This window comes from Lissotriton helveticus, chromosome 7 (assembly GCF_964261635.1).
Source record: "Lissotriton helveticus chromosome 7, aLisHel1.1, whole genome shotgun sequence".
Taxonomy (NCBI): Eukaryota; Metazoa; Chordata; class Amphibia; order Caudata; family Salamandridae; genus Lissotriton; species Lissotriton helveticus.
The window spans coordinates 1,757,090,122-1,757,110,258 of NC_136068.1; the positions used below are offsets into that span (position 1 = coordinate 1,757,090,122).

General features: G+C 43.0%; 2 protein-coding genes across 2 annotated transcripts in view; both read left to right on the forward strand.

Annotated features, from left to right (window-relative positions):
* LOC144769681 (myeloid cell surface antigen CD33-like) overlaps positions 1 to 20,137 on the forward strand; it is a 402,964-nt gene that overhangs the window by 277,971 nt on the left and 104,856 nt on the right. The window lies entirely within an intron of this gene.
* Positions 1 to 20,137, forward strand: part of LOC144767431 (myelin-associated glycoprotein-like) — a 66,591-nt gene that overhangs the window by 34,891 nt on the left and 11,563 nt on the right. The window contains exons 2-3 of the mRNA XM_078650866.1: positions 7,188 to 7,252; positions 12,793 to 12,808. Of these exons, the coding sequence (XP_078506992.1) occupies positions 7,188 to 7,252; positions 12,793 to 12,808 (81 nt within the window). The remainder of the gene's footprint in view (positions 1 to 7,187; positions 7,253 to 12,792; positions 12,809 to 20,137) is intronic.

A 20,137-nucleotide genomic window follows, 5' to 3' on the forward strand; every position in this document is an offset into this window, starting at 1 on the left:
GGATGTACAGGGCAGTAAGGATGATTTGGGGGTTAGGAGTGGGTAGTGATGAATTGAGTTAAGGCTGATTTTAGGGTGTAGGAGTTGGCAGAGGTACAGGGATGAAAGGGTAATTGTAGCGTTTATGGGTGGGTAATAGTGAAGGTAGGGCACAACTGCTTACCTTTACCACTACTCACCCCTAAACCCTAAAATTACCCATAAGTCCTCATATATCTGTGGATGATTGTTAATGTGAACTAAGCTACCCGTGCCGTGTATGGTATATGGTCAATGTGGCACATAATCCATGCTACACCTAAGGGAGTTTTTTCTGTAATGGAATTAATGATGCATCATACTATTTTGATCTATTGTGTACTTACATTCAGAGCTTATACAGCAATGTGTATAAAACAAGATTGGATGATGTCATCAGTGATGTCATCAATGTAATCATTTGAGATGTCATCAGTAATGTCATAAATGATGTCATAGAACATGGCTTGAGTGCTGTAGTATGTGAGGTCATAAGCAGTACGTGGTGGGGACCCACTGGTGAATTTCTATGTTTTTTTTCCAAAATGTTAATGTTGACACTGACATATTCACCTAACTATAGCGTTACTTTCACCTTTGGTTTTTCCAGGGAATTTCTACGTTTTAAAAAAAAAATTGATCTTTTTATCACACCTAACTATAACGTTACTTTCTAGTCTTTTTAATTCCAAATTAATATTTAATTACCATCCATAAATGCAGCCCCAGCCATGAATAGCCAGCCTTCCCCCATCACATGCTGCCAACCCCACACTGCACATGGCCTTCGACCATGTGCAGTGGGGGACTGGCCACAAGGCCAACCCCTGTATAGGCCTTCAACCCAACACGGTGCAGGGCCTTCAGTTGCGCATGACTGGGGGTTAGTCATAGGATGTGGCCCCCCCATATACAATTATTTTGGCCCTGTGGTGGTCTCCACAGATTCTCTAAAGACACAGGGTGAGGGCCACGTGGCCCCCCTGCCCTTTATGAATACAGCCCTGGGGTGGATTCGGTGCCAGGCATAAACATAATAAATTTGGCCTGGACCCCATTTTTAGGTCGAGCATTTGAGACCTATTGTAACTTCTCTTGTGGGCTTAAAGCCATCCCCCTACTTTTGCTTTGTTAGTTTAAGTGTCCTTTAAAAATCCTTGGTTGTTAGTGGTCAGTCCTGCCTCTTTGTCCCTCCTTTTTTTTCTTCAGTTCCTCCCAGGCAGCAGGGACTATGTACGGTTTCATTACACTTTGGTTCTTCAACCGTTCTCTGTGGGAATTGTTTGGTTTTCTTGGTTTCCTGCTCTGTTACCTCCTGCCTGTGTTCAGCTTTGGTGCCATAGCTGCTACGATTTCACTATAGCATTCCTCCCTCGCACTTTCTCTTAATGGATTGAAAGTCGTAAATTTAAATAATGGCAGAGACGGATCACAAGCTATCTCTTTACTGCACAGATGGTCTGCCCTCCAGTCCTCTGCTCGTGATTCCGCACTGCCATTTTTTCGCTATAGATTTGTCTGTCTGTTTACTTTCAGAGACTGAGATTGTACTCCATGTTTAGTGCTCCAACCTGTGAATTCTGAACAAGCTCCACCCAAAGGTATTTGAGCACGTAACATATTCTCCAGTTGCCTTACACTCATTTAGGTGATTTGCTCGCATTTATAGATCTTCTAGATAATGCAAACACTCCCAAGTGTCATCCCAGATAATTTTACAGCGCTTGCTGCTTTGTAAGCATTTGAGCCACCCGACCTGTACCATGTCATGGGACGCGTCACTGCAATCCCAGTTAATACAAATGCTGGTTGCTGTTATCTGTGTGTGAACTGCGCAGGACCGACCCAGCGGTTCATAGTTAGTACTTTAATAAATGGGGTAACCCTGAACACAAGTAAATACTAGAGGCATCCCTAACCATCCTAAAAATAGGATCACAATATTCAGAAGTATCCTTGAAATCCAAATCCAGTACAGAATCTCATTCCAAGCATAAATAGGTCTGACATTTAGTAGAATCATACATGCAACATGCCACGGAGGACACATGGAATACTCTCCTTTATCTGAATGCCGGATTGAGGATATGTGGTCTATTGCAACCTTCTTTTGAATGTATGATTCTACTAAATATCGGACCTATTTACGCTTGGAATGAGATTCTGTACTGGACTTGGATTTCAAGGATACTTCTGAATATTGTGATCCTATTTTTATTCTGAGACCGCAGTCTTTATGATTAGTTTCCTTTTGCCCTGATGAAGTCAATGACTTACAGCCGTATAGACAAAACACATGTTGGCATGGTTTGTGGCTTGGACAACAAGTGTTAAGAAGAGTGAAATGTGGATGAATACCTAGAGATCTTGGAATAAAGCAAGAAGAATATATGATGGACTAAGACTTGGACTTTGTATGTGCCTCTACTTTTGTGTTCCTGCTCAGGTTGCCAATTGATAATACTTCTTTGATTTATCACTCTGAATACCGGTACTTCTCTACTGCCCTGTAGAGTACCCGTACTCTTGCAGCCAAGGCGCCGCTACTGTAGCCCTGACCCGAGCCCCAGCTGAACTATTCAGGAGGGCTCATTTGAACAATGTCCGGGTGCTCACCATCACGCTGTGCTTGACAGAGCAGGGTCCATTCAGGCCCTTTGCTGTCAATCACATTCAGACTATCCTGTGCGTTTGTGCAAGCACAGGAATCATGTCAGTCCTCTGGCAATGGCAATCAACTACGGACAGTCTGGCCCTGATGGCAATTAAAAAAGCCATGGTAGGTGAAGAGAAAAGATGTCTTTTATCATACCTGAGTCTTTTGTGTGTCTGCTATGTATGTGTATATGCCTGTTTTTGTAAGAAACAAGTTAAAGAAAAAGAGAGAGAATCAAGACACTCTCAGGAGGTATTTTAAAGAAAATGTGTGGTACTTTGTTTGTACATGTCTGCTCTGCTGCAAAGATTCATAAATAACGTAACATGGAGGGCTGGTGGGTGGGTGAGTGGATAAGTGAGTGGATGAGTGAGCAAGGGTGGATGTATAGATGGATAGATGGATGAATAGATGGATGGATGAGTGAAAGCATGCATGGGTGAAAGAGGGTGGATGATTGGATAAAAGGGCGGAGGATGGTTGGATAAGTGAAAGATTGGATGGATGGATGAATGAAAAGTAAGGACGATGGATGAAAGGGTGGATGATGGAGGAGTGAAAGGAGGGATTGAGTGAAAGGGTGGATGGAATAAAGGCGTGGAAGGGTTGATGGATGTATGAGCAAAAGGATTGATGGATGAGTGAAAGGATGAATGGATAGGTTTGGAGATGAAGGGTGGATAGACGGAATGGTGAGAAACTGAATGATTGATGAAATACTGAAAAGACGATAGAATGTAAAGGTTAAATGGTGGACATCAGCAGGTAAATAGTAGGATGAAAGGATGAATGGATAGATTGATGGAAGAGATAAGAGATATCATCTGGGGAGGGTCATGATGAGTTGCTTCAATTACTTGGTGCCATAAGAGCTTCGGTGAGATATGGGGGTATTTTAAGTTTCTTCCTACTAACGTGCTAAAAAATATATAGTATTGTGACAAACAGCAATTAACAGTATGACATTAGGAAGGTGCAGAACCTTTCTTGTGTCCTCCTCTCACCCCTTTCTCTCCTGCTTCTTTCTATCACCCTTTTCCTAATTTTCAGTAAGTCAAGTCAGAGGGGGTGAGCTAAACATAATTCAAAGTGCCTGTAAACATTGTTCTACAAACTAAGTATGGCTAACCTTGTAACAGAAATGTTAATGTCTTTGCTTATAAAATTAATAAAATACTTTGAGATCAAGAAGGTGCAACTATTGCAAAGAATGGAAATGTTAACATATTATCACATTGGTTAACCTGCTTTGTTTATTTAAACACATATCTCATGTGTTTTGGTATATGCTGCAACTAATATAGAAATTGTTAAGTATCATCATGTCTTGTCCTTCGCCCTGGCCTCAGCCCTGCCCCCTCACTACACCTCTAGCTCATTTTAATGAGTTCCTGCTACCTGCACTTTTTTTTCCCATTGAAAGCACTGGTCCCAACCATGGGGCATTCATTGTAAAGCAACATACTCGACGCGTTTTGAGACAGCCCAGTTCATAGCTGAGTAACCGTTTCCCCAGAGCTCTAACACACCCAAATACTGCTGTCCTTGTAAAGACACCTCTATTAAATCCCCCCCCCCAAAACCCTCTCCATGCACTGGAATTCCTTGTTCAGGATGCCTCAAGCCATGGGGCAGATCTGGGGGTACTTTCAGCATCCATTGTCACTTCCCACAGCAATTCTTGAATTAATGAATGTCCGTGGGACCGAAAAAGGCAGAGGGGCCAGTTGACACTTGTCTCTGCCAGAGTCTGGTTTCACTTTTAAAACTGCGGAAGCCAGAGTCAGACCAGCCCTGGTTTATCCTCCTTGTCTTTGTGCTTCACGTGCCAGTGTGGTGTCTGAAAAGTTGAATGTACAGAGCATGAACTTTTAAATATAATCACTTTATTTCTGGTAGACCTGAACTTTCTGGACTTCACGGCGTGATACACAGAGCAACATCTTATTATTATAGGGCTCGGTTGGGTTCAGTATGTCAACCTTTGTAGTATACATTTGCAACTCGTGCATTTAAAGCATATCTTGCAAACTACGCACATACCCCTGTATGAGGCTCAAACCATTGCACTGGCCTTGGATTGAGTGTATGGCTGCAATATAGACACAATACCTGCACTTCGAAATGGGGTTGTTTAACAAATGTACCAGCGATGCAGTTCTTTAAATAGCCAAATATTAATTTGCACATTTAGAAGGTGCTTTACATACATACATGTGGGCAAAGCCAATACTAACAGTATGGAAATAGTGGCGAGCATATGGCGCTCGTAATCCAACCTGCAAAAGCCACAATGTTATCCAGCTATCACAGTTTATTGAGCTTGAGCTATTGCCAGGTGAGCGCCCCCGTACAGTGTTACCACAGTGTCAGGGGCATAAGCCAGTATGATGTTACCTAAGTCTCAGGAGCTAGGCTCAGTACACTGTTACACATTGTTAACTGACAGGCCCACTACAGTTTCGGGCTTCCCCCAGTACAGTTTTACCAAAGTCTCAGGCTCAGTACATTCTTATCTCATTGTTAGTGGACAAGACCAGTAGAGTACAGTGTAGGGGTACCCCAGTACAGTGTTACCAAAGTCTCAGGCTCAGTACAGTTACCACATTGTTAGTGGACAAGCCCAGTACATTGTTACCACAGTCCCAGGTGCTAGGCCCAGTACAGTGTTAACCAAACACAAGGAGATGATGGACGGATCGCTGAAAGTTTTCAGACACTCACCCCTAGTCACAGATCTGGGTTCAATCCATCATCGTTCTAAAGCTCACTTCGCCACCTCAGTTCAGACCCAGCTATATGCAAATCAGTCTTGACCCTGTGCCTCATGGGAACAGTCCAGCCCGACCTGCCAAGCCATGTCTTCCCTGGCCCGTCCCTTGCTCACTTTGCCACTGGATTCAAGCTAGCCTGACTGATGAAGGGTGTTACCCAAAAACCGGTCCCAGGATGATTTTTTCTGGTACTCTGGACTCTTCTGAACTTCGCTCTCGGCATCAAGACTGCATCTGGGAAGATCCTTGCTGCTCCTTGACTCCTTGTCCTACAAGCTCGCTGCAATGTCTGTGCCCATGCTCAGTGCAGGTCCTCCCAAGACCTGTGGACATCAAAGACAAAAAGAATGAATCTCCCTTGTAGTGAAGGAGTCACTCCCCTGCATCCGTAGGCACCGCAACACAACTGACCGGTTTGCCGATCCTGGGCTCCCACATACTCCACCATACTCAGCAACACAGGTGGTGTTTCTGTTCTCCCGTGAGACCTGAGCTCATCCTTATCAAGTTGAGGCCAGTATCCCTCATCAGGGTCTCTACAACTGAACCCCTGTGCAATGCTTCGTTGCTTCGCTTCATCACATGGCAACTGGATTGGTTGTCCCAACCGACTCGTACAAACAGAGTCGGACGCATCAAATTGTTATGTCAATGAGCCTGTTCCCTCTATAAATGATCAGCGCCAATGCTGTTGGTTGGAATGGATGGATCCTGTCATCTTCAACGTCACAGTAGCTCTGGCAGAGCTACTGACTCGGTGCAACAATGCTTGAAGCTTCTCATCATTTGTTTTGACCTGCAACCTTGTACTCACGTGAACTTCGTCTTCCGTGCCTCCTGGACACACCTGAGTGGTATAGACTCTTTCCCCTCTGCTTTCAGGTACTCTTCTACTCAGACTCAATTCTGGGTTCCAACTGACTCTTCCTTCCTCCTGTGGTAAACCTGCAGTTCAGTATTGAGTACAAGGTTGGGTATCCTCTTCTCACCCGACTTTCGTGGATTCCTAGACTCTCACCTAGGGTGGTTCCTTAGGTCCCCGACTCTTCAACCTCTCCTGTGTCCAATCTCAACTTAGGTTGTGATTTGTATCCCACTATCTTGATATATGGTCTGGTGTCCCCCCGGGGACTACTGTGTATTGGTGCTACTTGCTGTTCTATGGCTAAAGTATTGTGTCATTGTGATTATATCTCCGGGTAGGAGATATTGTAATGTGTCAGTGAGTGATTTTAATAAATACATATTTTTTATAAGTACTCCGTGTGTTTTTATTTTCCATATACGAAAATATTAGATACTTTTCAACAGAGCTGCTTTGCACTCCTCCTAGATGAAGCCTGAAGGCTGCTCTTCACAGCTACCACTTAGATAGCTTTCTATGGTTATCTAAAATCCTAAAATCACCATAAGGGTCACCCAGGTTAGTGCAGGGTGCTACACTTACATACGTGAGCACAATATACTGACCCAGCCTCTCAAACCCCTATCTCCCATTTTGCATACTCTCCTGCTGCTCCTCAACGGTGAACCAGGCACCACATCGTGGCCTTTATAATGCTCGAAGTGTCCATTTCCACGTTTGCAATCAGGACTCACACTGTTATATGAATCTGCAACTCTTCACTGCAGTGGATTTATGACACCGTTACATTAAGCTTTGAGTGTTCAGCAAAAATATAATGAACATCCACTCTACAATAAAATTACTAAATATTTGTCTGCTTTTATTGTTACAGATCCTCCGAGGACCCCACAAATAAAGGTTGAGAATGTGACGACACCAGGTATTAATGAAAATATTGTGTTCTAATCAATCTAGTTAGTATTAATTGCGGCCTGCAAATGATCTTTGAGACACAACCTCTTCAGCATCTCCCTCTGTGAGAGCCTCAATCAACATCTCCACAATCCACATCCATTGAGGTTCTGTCTTGTAAATTTAGGATACAAGGAAATATCAAGTCTGGTCTCCTTTGTAGGCTAACCTAACATTTTTCAGAAACGTGTCGAAAGAAATGTGCCAAATACAGATAAGTAGGATCTGATGAGACTTTGTTGTGCTTCATAAACGTTTTTACTCATCTATCCAGCGTATTCTGTTGTAGCTTCTTCTATTAATTTCAGGAATGGACAAATATGAAGGTAGGGCAGCCGATATTATTTTAGGAGATATTTGATTAAAGGGCATTGACTAAAATTTCCTTGAACCTTTTGTCATATTCTGTAATCCATTCGAAGAAAGAATAACCCATTGTGAGGTAAATCATTTTGCTTGTTGTCTGTTCGGCACATAGGGCATGGCGGAAGTTCAAAAATGTCCTTCTGTCATTTAACGCCTGTGCTTGGATATTTTTTTTCCAACTTTCGTGGCATGGACGATGTATTTCAAGAATTCTCAAAGAAACCTACAGCCAGATGTAGTATACTCTGCACTGCATATCTTATTCATACCCGTATATACCTATTCTTGCATGTAAAAGCTCTAACAGGAGCATGCTGAAGTCCTGAGTGTTTATGTTGTCAGCTTTTTGTGTATATCTGTTTGTGTGTATCAGGTGTCCTCAGAGTAGTTCCAAATCACAGCCATACAACCTATCACTTTAAATGGCAATGAACATTGTAGCTCATCCACCATTAGCAAATAGATGATCAGTTTAATTCAAGGCAAAATCCTATAAGAACTTTCTCACCCAAGAACACAAAATAACTGAAATGGAATACACCAAACCTAGTAGCCAGCTAGAGGTTTTCTTCAAAAAGAAATCTCTGTGTGATTGGGGGGAAATTTATAGTGGTTTAAAAAAAAATTAAGAGTAAAATAAACAGCAGTTTTGTCAGTTGTCTATAGCGAGTTCAAGTTTCACAGTGGCCGGAACGAAAATAAATCACACCAGACACAAAAGTGATACAAACTTGGCACAAAGTGTTGGAGTGCAATTTACTATCAATTCAATCCAGGATTTCCATTGGAAAGTTCTCCAAAGTAAAGCAAAGCTGCGCCAAGGTGTCCCATGAGTGGAACATGTGCGTTCTCATGCAATCACCAATGTGTTTCTAAGAGAAATCCCTGAATACTAACATACATAGACAGGGATTTGTGCCAATATCTTGTGCTTCATCAAGGAAGGCATAAAAAGGAGAAACATTTACATGTCTATATATTTTTCCAACGTCAAATGTGTGCTGCATTGAAGAAGACGTATACACAGAGGTAAAAGTCTTAAAGGATATTTATTTTTTGTACTGGACGAATCCCATTTCAGCACAGGACCTGGGCTTTAGGGACTTCACCCACCCATGGCAGTCAAAAGCACGTCATGGGTGGGGGACAGAAAAAATGCAACAAATAACTTAGTAGATGTTGTACATTTGTTCTTTCTCTCTTTGACACAAGGCAGCGCAGTAATTGTGGTTCCAGCTGTGCATTACAGCAAATATTAGTGAATCTGGGCCTAAACTGCTTCCCATGGTCCTTTGGAGCAATTGGCCCCACTGACTGATTCTCAGCCCTCCCTGGCACCTGATAGTGTTACACTGGGAAGAGCTGGGAACATCCATTATTTCAGCCTATGGTGATGGATGCCCCACCTGTTCTTAACATTTTAGTTGGAGACCTACAATTCCAGAAAGTTGAACCAAATATCCTCCCCATTACCTGCGTTAATTGATCACTTAAGGAGACTACCATTTATCAAATATAATTTTAAATAATGTTTGGCGAAAATCTATTATTTTCTTGATGTTTGCAGATTGGTCTGGAAAGCAGGAAAATGTCTCAATTAAAAAGGTGTTGGAAGGACGATCTGTGTATATACACTGCTCAGTGGACAGCTCTCCCCTTTCAAACCTGACCTGGATAAAAATGAAAGAAAAGATTTTAGGAGGAGAGAACATTAACAACCTGACATTAAATCTCTCAAACGTAGCATTCGAGAACGAAGGACAATACTGGTGCGTTGCAAAGAACAAACATGGCCTGGCAAACTCTTCCATATTCATCAGCGTGGAGCGTAAGTATGTGATCTTCTGGAAGCGTGTTTGACGACATATGCATACAAAACAATGGAATGGAAGAATTTGTAGCTCAAGATTATTTGACACCTAAAGACTTAAAAAAGAGTGTGTATTATTTCTTTATTTTTATTGAATGTGCCACTGAACATATTAAAGGGTAGATTTACTAAGATTTGCAAAATGCACAACTGGTGCATGACTGGGTAAGAAATGATTCCTCATGTTTACAATACATCGCACGCTGGTATCGTCATTGCCCACACTAATATTTGAATAACCAAGACAGTAAACCATTATATTCCATTACAACCAAGAAAAGATGCCAGTCAGCACCTCCATCAACTACCTAACAGGTCTATGGTACTGGCAGTGTAATACAGCACTGTAATAAAGGCTGCAAACTGTCACAAAGCAATAGTATGTAGTAGTGCACTTTATCTTGGCCATCCTCTTCTCCTCCAATTTCAATCTGGCAAGCACTAGTTTCAACTTTCTCTCCTCCATCTTGTCCTCCAGATCCTCTGGGGACAGGTTTCTAGATGACAAACTGCTCCATGCACGTGGATGGACTTCTACCCCATAAGGATGTTCCCCTCCTCCCCAAACAGCTCATATGTCTAAAGCCTCAGACAGGCCTTTCTCCAATTCTTCCTCAGACCCTGACCCTTCCTCCGCATTGTCTACGTGGGTCTCGTGGGGCTTTGTTCTCAAAGCTATTTGGAGCTATGCTTTCTTACCACTCCCTTTTGTGAACAACCCTTTCTCCTGGCAAAATACCTTAAACTGGGCCACGGTGTACTTCTCTAGACTGACCAGCTCAAAGTCTATCTTTTCAGGTGAGGTCACAGAGACAACAGTGAAAATGGGAATTCGGAAAACTTTGGAAAAATCTAAAATGTCAAACAGGGCAGAGTGACTTGAATTGGTCTAGATATGGATATGGAATAGTAGTGTAAGGCAAGTCCCTGTATGGTCGTGCACAAGCTCAAGTCTAATCCTCACTGCTGATCACCAATGTTAGAAATTGGGTTTCTGGTTGGTAGAGGTATGCACCCTGTCCAAACTGGACCACAATCCTAGTTAGGGTATGTCAGATACACACCATAAATGAACCTCTGCTCACCCTCTGGTAGCTTGGCACTGAACAAGCAGTCTTCACTTAAGAGGCAATGTGTAAAGTATTGGTGCAACACTTCAAACAGTAACACAGTGAAAACACCACAAAACATCTCCAAGCCAGTTTATAAAAATAGCTTATATTTTTATGAACAAAACAAGACTAAAACAACAAAAATCCAATACATTTAACAAGAGTAATTAATTTTTAAGAAATAAATGGAAATATGGTGCTTAAAAGCTTAACGTGCCAACCGGTGACAAGTAACTTGTTGTGTCATCAATGGATCCGAAATATGAGCAGCAAAGGGGTAATGTGTTTTCGTTGAACTTACAGCTCTAGGCGATGCGTCGTGCACTTGGCAAACGATCCTTGCACATGCATCAGAACAGGGCCCAGGCCTGATTGACAACACATGGCAGGGCATGATTTGCAGAAAGCAATGTCCAGGTACTGTTGCAGGATGATGAAGAAGTCTTTGATGTTCCTGAGAGTTAGAAAAGGGGCAAGTCAGCATGTCCTTGGATTCACTCTGGGTTCAAGTAAAGTGGGTTCAGTCCTTCCTCCGCAGGGCAGAGGGTAGTAGGCAGCAGGGCAGCACAGTCGAAAAGCAGTCCATCTGAGTGGCACTCCTTGTAACAGCACAGCAGTCAGTTTGTCTTCACTTCACAGGTTCAGGAGTGAACTAAAGTGGTAGGGTCGGAGACCAGTACTTATAACCAGTTGTGCCTTGGAAATGGAGGTAGATTCAAATAGGGGCTTTGAAGTGCACAGAGAACCTCCTTTCTTGGCCCTGGCTCCAGCCTCAATAGAGGGGGTCTACAGCCCCTTGTGTAGGAACAGGAAACACCCCATTCAGGTCAGCTCCATTTCTGTGTGGTTGTCTAGAGGTAAGGCAGTCCAGCCGGCACCCACCCCAGACGTGTCTTGGAGACAGGCAGCAGGCACACATGGCTAAGACCAGAAAAATTCCATCTTTTTTAAAGTGGCATTTTTATAGTTGTAACAGTAAATCCAATTTAGCCTTCAAAGATGATTTTTTATTACAAGTCCAATGGTACCAAACATCAAAGATCTACTTATCAATCAGGATTTAGAACTTATAAATTGTAATAAGGACTTCCCAATGTTCACAGATGAGAGAGGTAGGCTGCTCAGTAGTAAAAAATGAATTTGGGTGTGTTTCATTACCAGGCATGCAAAACTTAAAAGTGCATGTCCTGCCTTTGGATTACACATCACTACCTAGGGCTTACCGTAGAGGTGTCTTATATAAATAGAAGGGGATTTTAAGGCTTAGCAAGGGATTTTAAATGCCAAGTCGACATGGCAGTGTGATACTTCCTTCAGCCTGCAATGGCATGCAAGGGACACATTTTACAGGGTTGCCTAGGTGGGTGTCACAATAAGTGCTGTAGGCCCACTATTAGCATTTAATTTTCAGTCCCTGTGTATATAAAATACCACTCTAGAAGGGACTAATAAGTATATTAAATATGTGAAACAAGTGTGAGCCAATTATACCATGTTTAGAGAGGGAGCACAAGGACTTTAGCACTGGTTAGCATTGGTAAATTACAAACAGTCCTGAAACAAACAAAGAAGGGGAGGAGGTAGGCTACATGTTTAGGGTGACCCTTCAGTGTGCTAACGATGTGCATTGTAATGTCTGACATTCCCCACAGGCTCAACCCTTGTTGGTGATTATATGGCTTTCTTGTCAATCTGAGTTCCCTGCTTTTCAATGGAGGCTTTTAACCCTATTCTGTGTTTGTCCCTCCACTTTGTCTTCGCTCTCTTGAACCCTTGTTTTGGATTGGATATTGTTTAACCTTCTACTGCCGATGTCATGGAATTACTTGTTTAGCATGCCATGGGAGTTCACGTGTTGCTCGTACTCTTTACTTTTATCGCCCTGACTCTCCCATTTTGCCTTCCCTCATGCTGCTGCTCAGCAGGGCAGCACGCACCAAATGATGGCCTTGATGATTGCCTAAATGTCCACTCCCACCCATGCGCTAAGGACTCACACTGTTATATGAATCTGTTACACTACATTGCAGTGAGATTATGATACCCTTACGGTAACCATGAGTGTTCAGCAAATGTGCAGAGAAATATCATGAACAACTTCTGTGCAAAAAATTACAAAAAAATGTTCTGCTTTTATTGTTACAGATCCTCCCAGGACCCCACAAATAAAGGTTGAGAATGTCACGACACCAGGTAGTAATGAAAATGGTGTTCCAAGCAATATACTAAGTATTAATTGCCAGCCTACAAATTACTCTTTAGACACATGGGGCATCATTTACAACATTTTGACGCAGGGCAGAGCTACACATCACTTTGCTGCGCTGCCCGAGGCAAAAGAAAAGGGGAAACATGATCCATATCCATGGTGCATCCCTGTCCTCTTACACTGAGCTGGCTCACAAATGGCTGCCTAGCTCCAACGCAGGCACCCTTGCACTATGGCTCCAGAGTGCCGGCGTTGAAATCAGGTTGTTTTGTTACAGGAAGGGACACCTTTCTTTACAAAAACAACGGTTACCCACCCTGAGATGGCACAGGGCTTTGATTTACTGTATGAGGTAAATCTGTGAATATAGAGTAAATCTGGTAATGTGTCAAAAACAATGGCCGTTGAGTTTGAACACCCTCTGCAGTGCCCATAGCACACCCCACCGAGGAAGTGTGAGGCAACGCAGTGATTTGCACTGTGTTGCCTTACACCATATCTAGGAGGCCATGAAAAGCCATGAGGGTGGCTTTTCATGGCCTTGTGTCTTCACTCAAGATGATATGAGTTTGCACTTTTCCGGAACATTAAAAAAAGTGACACATCAGCGGCGTACTGGGCTTATAAACAAGCCCCAACATTTTCACTTTCTTCCTATGTAAAAAACGACATTAAAATCTGTACAAGCATTGAAGTTCAGTCTTTTGAATTTAGGATGCAATATTTCCCATGGCCACTGTACACCAGCCGACCCCATTGACTGACTCTTCTGCCCTCACTGATACCTGATCGAGTTACATGAGAGGTTGCAGAATATATCCACTATTTCAGCTTTTGGTGATATATGTCTCATATGTTCATAACATTTTAGTTGGAGACCCACAATTCTAGTGGCATATTAGAAAGAACCTCGTTAAAATTATCGCCATTTTTAGCGGCAGGAAACTGCCGCGAAAACGGCTATAATGGGCTTGCTAATACGTGTTATAGATTTCCAATAGAAGCCGAGGTTAGATGTGCAGGACAATTAACCTGGGCTTCTATTGGATTCCTATAACGCATATTAGCAAGCCCATTGTCGCAGTTTTAGCGGTAGTTTCCTGCTGCTAAAACGGCAATCGTTTTAACGAGGTTCTTGCTAAAATACCCCACACATTATCTTGCCTAATTTCATCACTTAAAGAGGCAACAACTAAAAAAATATAATTGTGAATAATATTTTGCTAACATGTATTTGTTTCTGAATGTTTGCAGATTGGTCTGGAAAGCAGGAAAACATCTCTATTAAAAAGGTGCTGGAAGGACGATCTGTGAATATACACTGCTCAGTGGACAGCTCTCCCCTTTCAAACCTGACCTGGATAAAAGGAGAAAAAACGATTTTAGGAAAAGAGAACATTGACAAGCTGACAATAAGTATCTCAAACGTAGCATTTGAGAATGAAGGGCAGTACTGGTGCGTTGCAAAGAACAAACAAGGCCTGGCAAACTCTTTTGTATTCATCAGCGTGGAGCGTAAGTATGTGATCTTCTGGAAGCGTGTTTAAGGACATAAGCAAACAAAACAATGGAATGGAAGCATTTGTAGCTCATGTGTATTTGACACCTAGAGACTCAAAAAAGATTGTGTACTATTTCTCTATACTTATTGAAGGTACAACTAAACACACCCAAGGGTTTAATGCATCACTGTGTGTCGTGTTGTGCGACTGGACAAAAATGATGACTCGTTTTATTTACAACACGTCACATGCAGAAATCGTCACTGCCCACACAAATAGGTTTCACTAAAATGTGTATAGCTAACCAAGGCAGTAAATCATGTTTTCCTATTATTACCACGAAAAGATGCCAGTCAACCTCTACATCAGCTTCCTGCTTTGTTTATTTAAACAAGTCTCATGTGTTTTGGTATTTGCTGCAACTAATGCAGAAGTTGTTAAGTATCATCATGTCTTGCTATTAGCCCCACCCCTAGCCCCTAGCCCCTAGCCCCGTCCCCTCACTACACCTCTAGCTTATTTTAATGAGTACCGGCACTTATTTATTCCCATTTAAAGCACTGGTCACAACCGTGGGGCATTCATTGTAAAGCAACATAGTAGACGCGTTTTGGGCCAGCCAGTTCATAGCTGAGTGTCCGTTTGCCCAGAGCTCTAACACACCCAAATACTGCTGTCCTTGTAAAGCCACCTCCAATAAATTCTCCCCCCAAACCCTCTTCATGCTCTGGAACTCCTTGTTCAGGATGCCTCAAGCCCACAGGGCAGAACTGGGGGTACTTTCAGCATCCATTGTCACTTCCCACAGCAATTCTTGAATTAATGAATGTCCGTGGGACCGAAAAAGGCAGGGGGGCCAGTTGGCACTTGTCTCTGCCAGAGTCTGGTTTCACTTTTAACCCCTTCCACATGAAGCTAAATCCCCTGCGGTGTGGGGGGAGGGGACGTGCGCGGCGCCACGGTACCCGTGACAAACCCAGCTCATCCTGCTGCACAGTGGAGCTGTGCTCATGACGATCTGGACTCGTCACGACTCCGCACACTCCAATAGAATGCCCGCACAGCCGTGCGTGGGAGGGCTGCAGAATTTTTTATGAGCACAGCTCGACTGTGCCTCATGACGAGCTGAGCTCGTCATAAGCATGGAAGGGGTTAAAACTGCGGCAGCCAGAGTCAGGCCAGCCGTCGTTTATCCTCCTTGTCTGTGTGCTTCACATGCCAGTGTGGTGTCTGAAAAGTTGAAGATACAGAACTTTTAAATATAATCACTTTATTTCTGGTAGACTCGATCTTTCTGGACTTCACGGCATGATACACAGAGCAACGTCTTAGTATTATAGGACTCGGATGGGTTCAGTATGTCAACCTTTGAAGTATGAATTTGCAACTCGTGCCTTTAAAGCATATCTTGCAAACTACGCACATACCCCTGTATGAGGCTCAAACCATTGCACTGGCTTTGGATTGAGTATAGGGCTGCAATATAGACACAATACCTGCACTTCGAAATGGAGTTGTTTAACAATTATACCAGCAAATCAGTTTTTTAAATAGCCAAAGATTCATTTGCACATTTAGAGGTTGCTTTGGATACATTCATGTGGGCGTAGCCAATGCTAACAGTATGGAAATAGTGGCTAATATATACATAATTCAACCTGCAAAAGCCACAATGTTATCCAGCTACCACAGTTTATTGATCTTGAACTATTACGAGGTGAGCGCCCCCGTACAGTGTTTCCACAGTGTCAGGGGCATAAGCCAGTATGGTGTTAAGTTCAGGAGCTAGGCAGAGTACACTGTTACACATTGTTATCTGACAGGCCCACTACAGTTTCGGGGTTGCCACAGTACAGTTTTACCAAAGTCTCAGGCTCAGCATATTCGTATCTCATTGTTAGTGGACCAGACCAGCAGAGTGTTACCACAGTGGCGGGGTACCCCAGCCCAGTGTTACCAAAGTCTCAGGCTCAGTACAGTTACCACATTGTTAGTGGACAAGCCCAGTACAGTGTTACCACAGGCCCAGGTGCTAGGCTCAGTACTGTGTTAAACAAATACAAGGAGATGATGGACAGAGCACTGAAAGTTTTCAGACACTCACCCCCAGCCAGAGATCTGGGTTGAATCCATCATCATTCTTTAGTTCTCTTCGCCTCCTCAGTTCAGAACCAGCTATATGCAAATCAGTCCCTGTGCCTCATGGGAACAGTGAAGCCCGGCCTGCCAAGCCATGTCTTCCCTGGCCCGTCCCTTGCTCACTTTGCCACTGGATTCAAGCTAGCCTGGCTGATGAAGGGTGTTACCCAAAAACCGGTCCCATGATGCTTGTTTCTGGTTTAAAGAAGACCTGGCTTGGCAGTTCAGACAGTTTGACAGTCTGGGCACTCTGGACTCTTCTGAAGTTCGCTCTCGGCATCAAGACCGCAACTGAGAAGATCCTTGCTGCTCCTTGACTCCTTATCCTGCAAGCTTGCTGCAATGTCTGTGCCCATGCTCAGTGCAGGTCCTCCCAAGACCTGTGGACATCAAAGACAAACAGAAGGAATCTCCCTTGTAGTGAAGAAGTCACACCCCTGCATCCGTAGGCACCGCAACATAACCGACCGGTCTGCTGATCCTGGGCTCCCACGTACTCCACCATGCTCAACAACACAGGTGGTGTTCCTGTTCTCCCTCGAGGCCTGAGCTGTCTTCTCCTCAAGTTGAGGCCAGTAGCCCTCGTCATGGTCTCTATAACTGAACCCCTGTGCAACGCTTTTTTGCTTCACTTCTTCACATGGCAACTGCATTGGTTGTCCCAACCGACTCGTACAAACAGAGTGGGACGCATCAAAATGTTCAGTCAACGAGCCTGTTCCCTCTATAACTGAACAGCGCCAATGCTGTTGGTTGGAATGGACGGATCCTGTCATCTTCAACGTCATGGTAGCTCTGGCAGAGCTGCTGACTCAGTACAACAATGCTTGAAGCTCCTCATCATTTGTTTTGACCTGCAACCTTGAACTAAAGGGAACTTCATCTACCATGCCTTCTGGACACACCTGAGTGGTGTAGACTCTTTCCCCTCTGCTTTCAGGTACTCTTCTACTCAAACTCAATTCTGGGTTCCAACCGACTCCTCTGTCCTCCTGTGGTAAGACTGCAACCGTGGCATACCTGCTGTTCAGAATTGAGTACCAGTTGGATATCCTCTTCTCACCCGACCGTCGTGGAGTATCAGACTCTCTTCTAGGGTGGTTCCTTGGGTCCCACACTCTTCAACCTCTCCTGGGTCCAATCTCAACTTAGGTTGTGATTCGTATCCCACCATCTAGATATATGGTCTGGTTTCCCCACGGGGACTACTGTGTATTGGTGCTACTAGCTGTTCTATGGCCAAAGTATTGTGTCATTGTGATTATATCTCCGGGTAGGAGATATTGTAATGTGTTAGTGAGTGAATGTAATAAATATCTATATTTTATAAGTACTCAATGTGGTTCTTTTTCATTTAGCCTATACTAAAAGATTAGAAACTTTTCAACCGAGCTGCTTTGCACTCCTCCTAGATGAAGCCTGAAGGCTGCTCTTCACAGCTACCACTTAGAGAACTTTCTATGGTTATCTAAAACCCTAAAATCACCATAAGGGTCACCCCGGTTAGTGGAGGGTGCTAAACTTATATATGTGAGCACCATATACTGACCAGGCCTCTCAAAACGCCCATCTCTCCCATTTTGCATCACTCCTGCTGCTCCTCAGCGGTGCACCAGGCACCACATCGTGGCCTTGATAATGCTCTAAATGTCCATTTCCACGAGTGCAATAAGGACTCACACTGTTATATTAATCTGCAACTCTTCACTGCAGTGGATTTATGACACCTTTACGTTAAGCTTTGAGTGTTCAGCAAATGTGAAGAAAAATATAGTGAACAACCACTCTACATTAAAATTACAAAATATTTGTCTGCTTTTATTGTTACAGATCCTCCGAGGATCCCACAAATAAAGGTTGAGAATGTGACGACACCAGGTAATAATGAAAATATTGTCTTCTAATCAATCTAGTTAGTATTAATTGCGGCCTACAAATGACCGTTGAGACACAAACCTCTTCTCCATCTCCCTCTGTCAGAGCCTCAATCAACATTTCCACATCCATTGAGGTTCTTTCTTTTAACTTTGGGATGCAAGGAAATCTCAAGTCTGGTCTCCTTTGTCAAGATACAAGGCCAGGCTAACCTTACATGTTTCAGAAACTTGTAGAACCTTGAGAAGTATTGGAAATTCTCATAAAATGTTTTCGAGCTGCCTTTTGGCGGAGTTGGACAATGTTCCCATTGGTTATAATTAAAAACATTTCTAGGCTGAGCAGTTTTATGCAAATAGTGATCACCAAAATGATTATAACAATATAACTCTTCATAATTTGATGAACACAGTAAATAATCATGTTCTGTAAATTTTGCTGACATTACTAAATCTGACATCATATTATTAATGTTTTCAAAGTCCCAATCATCAGCGAAAGTACTTGGTGTCACAAAGTCACTTAAGGAAACCTTAAACTGGTGTGGATATTTCAAGAGCTCAATCGGGCCACACATTTCATAATCCGTTTTGTCCCATGCTACCCCACCGGGTATTGGATTGGCTGTGATGTTCACTGATGACATTTCTCTTTTCTCGATGTGAGAGGATGTGTGAGGCTTTAGGACCAAGTTGATGTTCTGACTTGCTGTGTCCATTGTACTATATTTTCCATCAATGAATTTTCCCAAACATAGAACCATGATGAGCCAAAGCAGGAGGAAAAGTACACCTAACGCAATCCAAAATTCAATCCATGGTGAAATCAGATATGTTTCTATTAGTTGGTGAAAAAGTTCAGTTACTTTGTCTTTGAAAGTTTTTGTTGCTGGCGTTTCTTCAGGCTCTCTTGGATCTTCAGAAAAGTCATCGAAATTGATGAAGTAGCCAGATGCAGTTCTGTCAATTGTTGGAATTGTTTCCGGATTTTCATTTGCTTTTGGATTTTTCTTTGTTTCATTAGCATAGTCCGAGGCTACATCGTTGTAGACTGGTGTTTCTTGACGAACTGTTGCAATTTGGGTTTCAAGAGGCACAAGTTCCATGGCTTTGTTGCATAGTCCTTTTTTATTCACTGCAGGTTTATCAAATGTGATTAGTCTCTCAGTTTGAACCTCTTGGATTGTAGCAAAATTTGGTCTTCTGCTATTTCTTGGGAGTCCACTGGGCCTACTACTTATTATTGGCAACATGATTGTGATTTTACCAGGTCGATGGATACAACTCGGTTCTCCTTTTTACCAGCAAGGGGCGGTAGTACTACTGATCTTGTTCCGCTGACAGCTAAGACAGGTACTGCTTTTCTGTAAGAAGGCCCAAATTCCTTCTTCACCGCGATCTTTTCTCTGACCAGATCCCCAATCTTTGGAATCCAGACAGGTCTTGCTGGGACAGGTGGTTTTTCTTCAGTGGCTGTTGGCTGTTGCTTTAAGTTTATATTACTCAGACTTCTTCTTGTTTCATTTAAGTCCTGTAAAACAGCCAAACGGTCTTTTATATAAAAGGCTTTTTCTTCTACCACTGTAGTATGACTATCTAAGTCCTGAATGTGCATTCTAGTACCGAACAATAGTTCGTATGGAGTGAGACTTTTTAGACAATTTCTTGGCAGATTATTAAGACTACGTTGGACACTTGTTAAATGTTTGACCCACCCATCACCCGAACCTAATACCCTCGCCGTTATAGATTGCTTTATGTCACGGTTTTTTCTTTCAACTACCGCATTTCCCTCAGG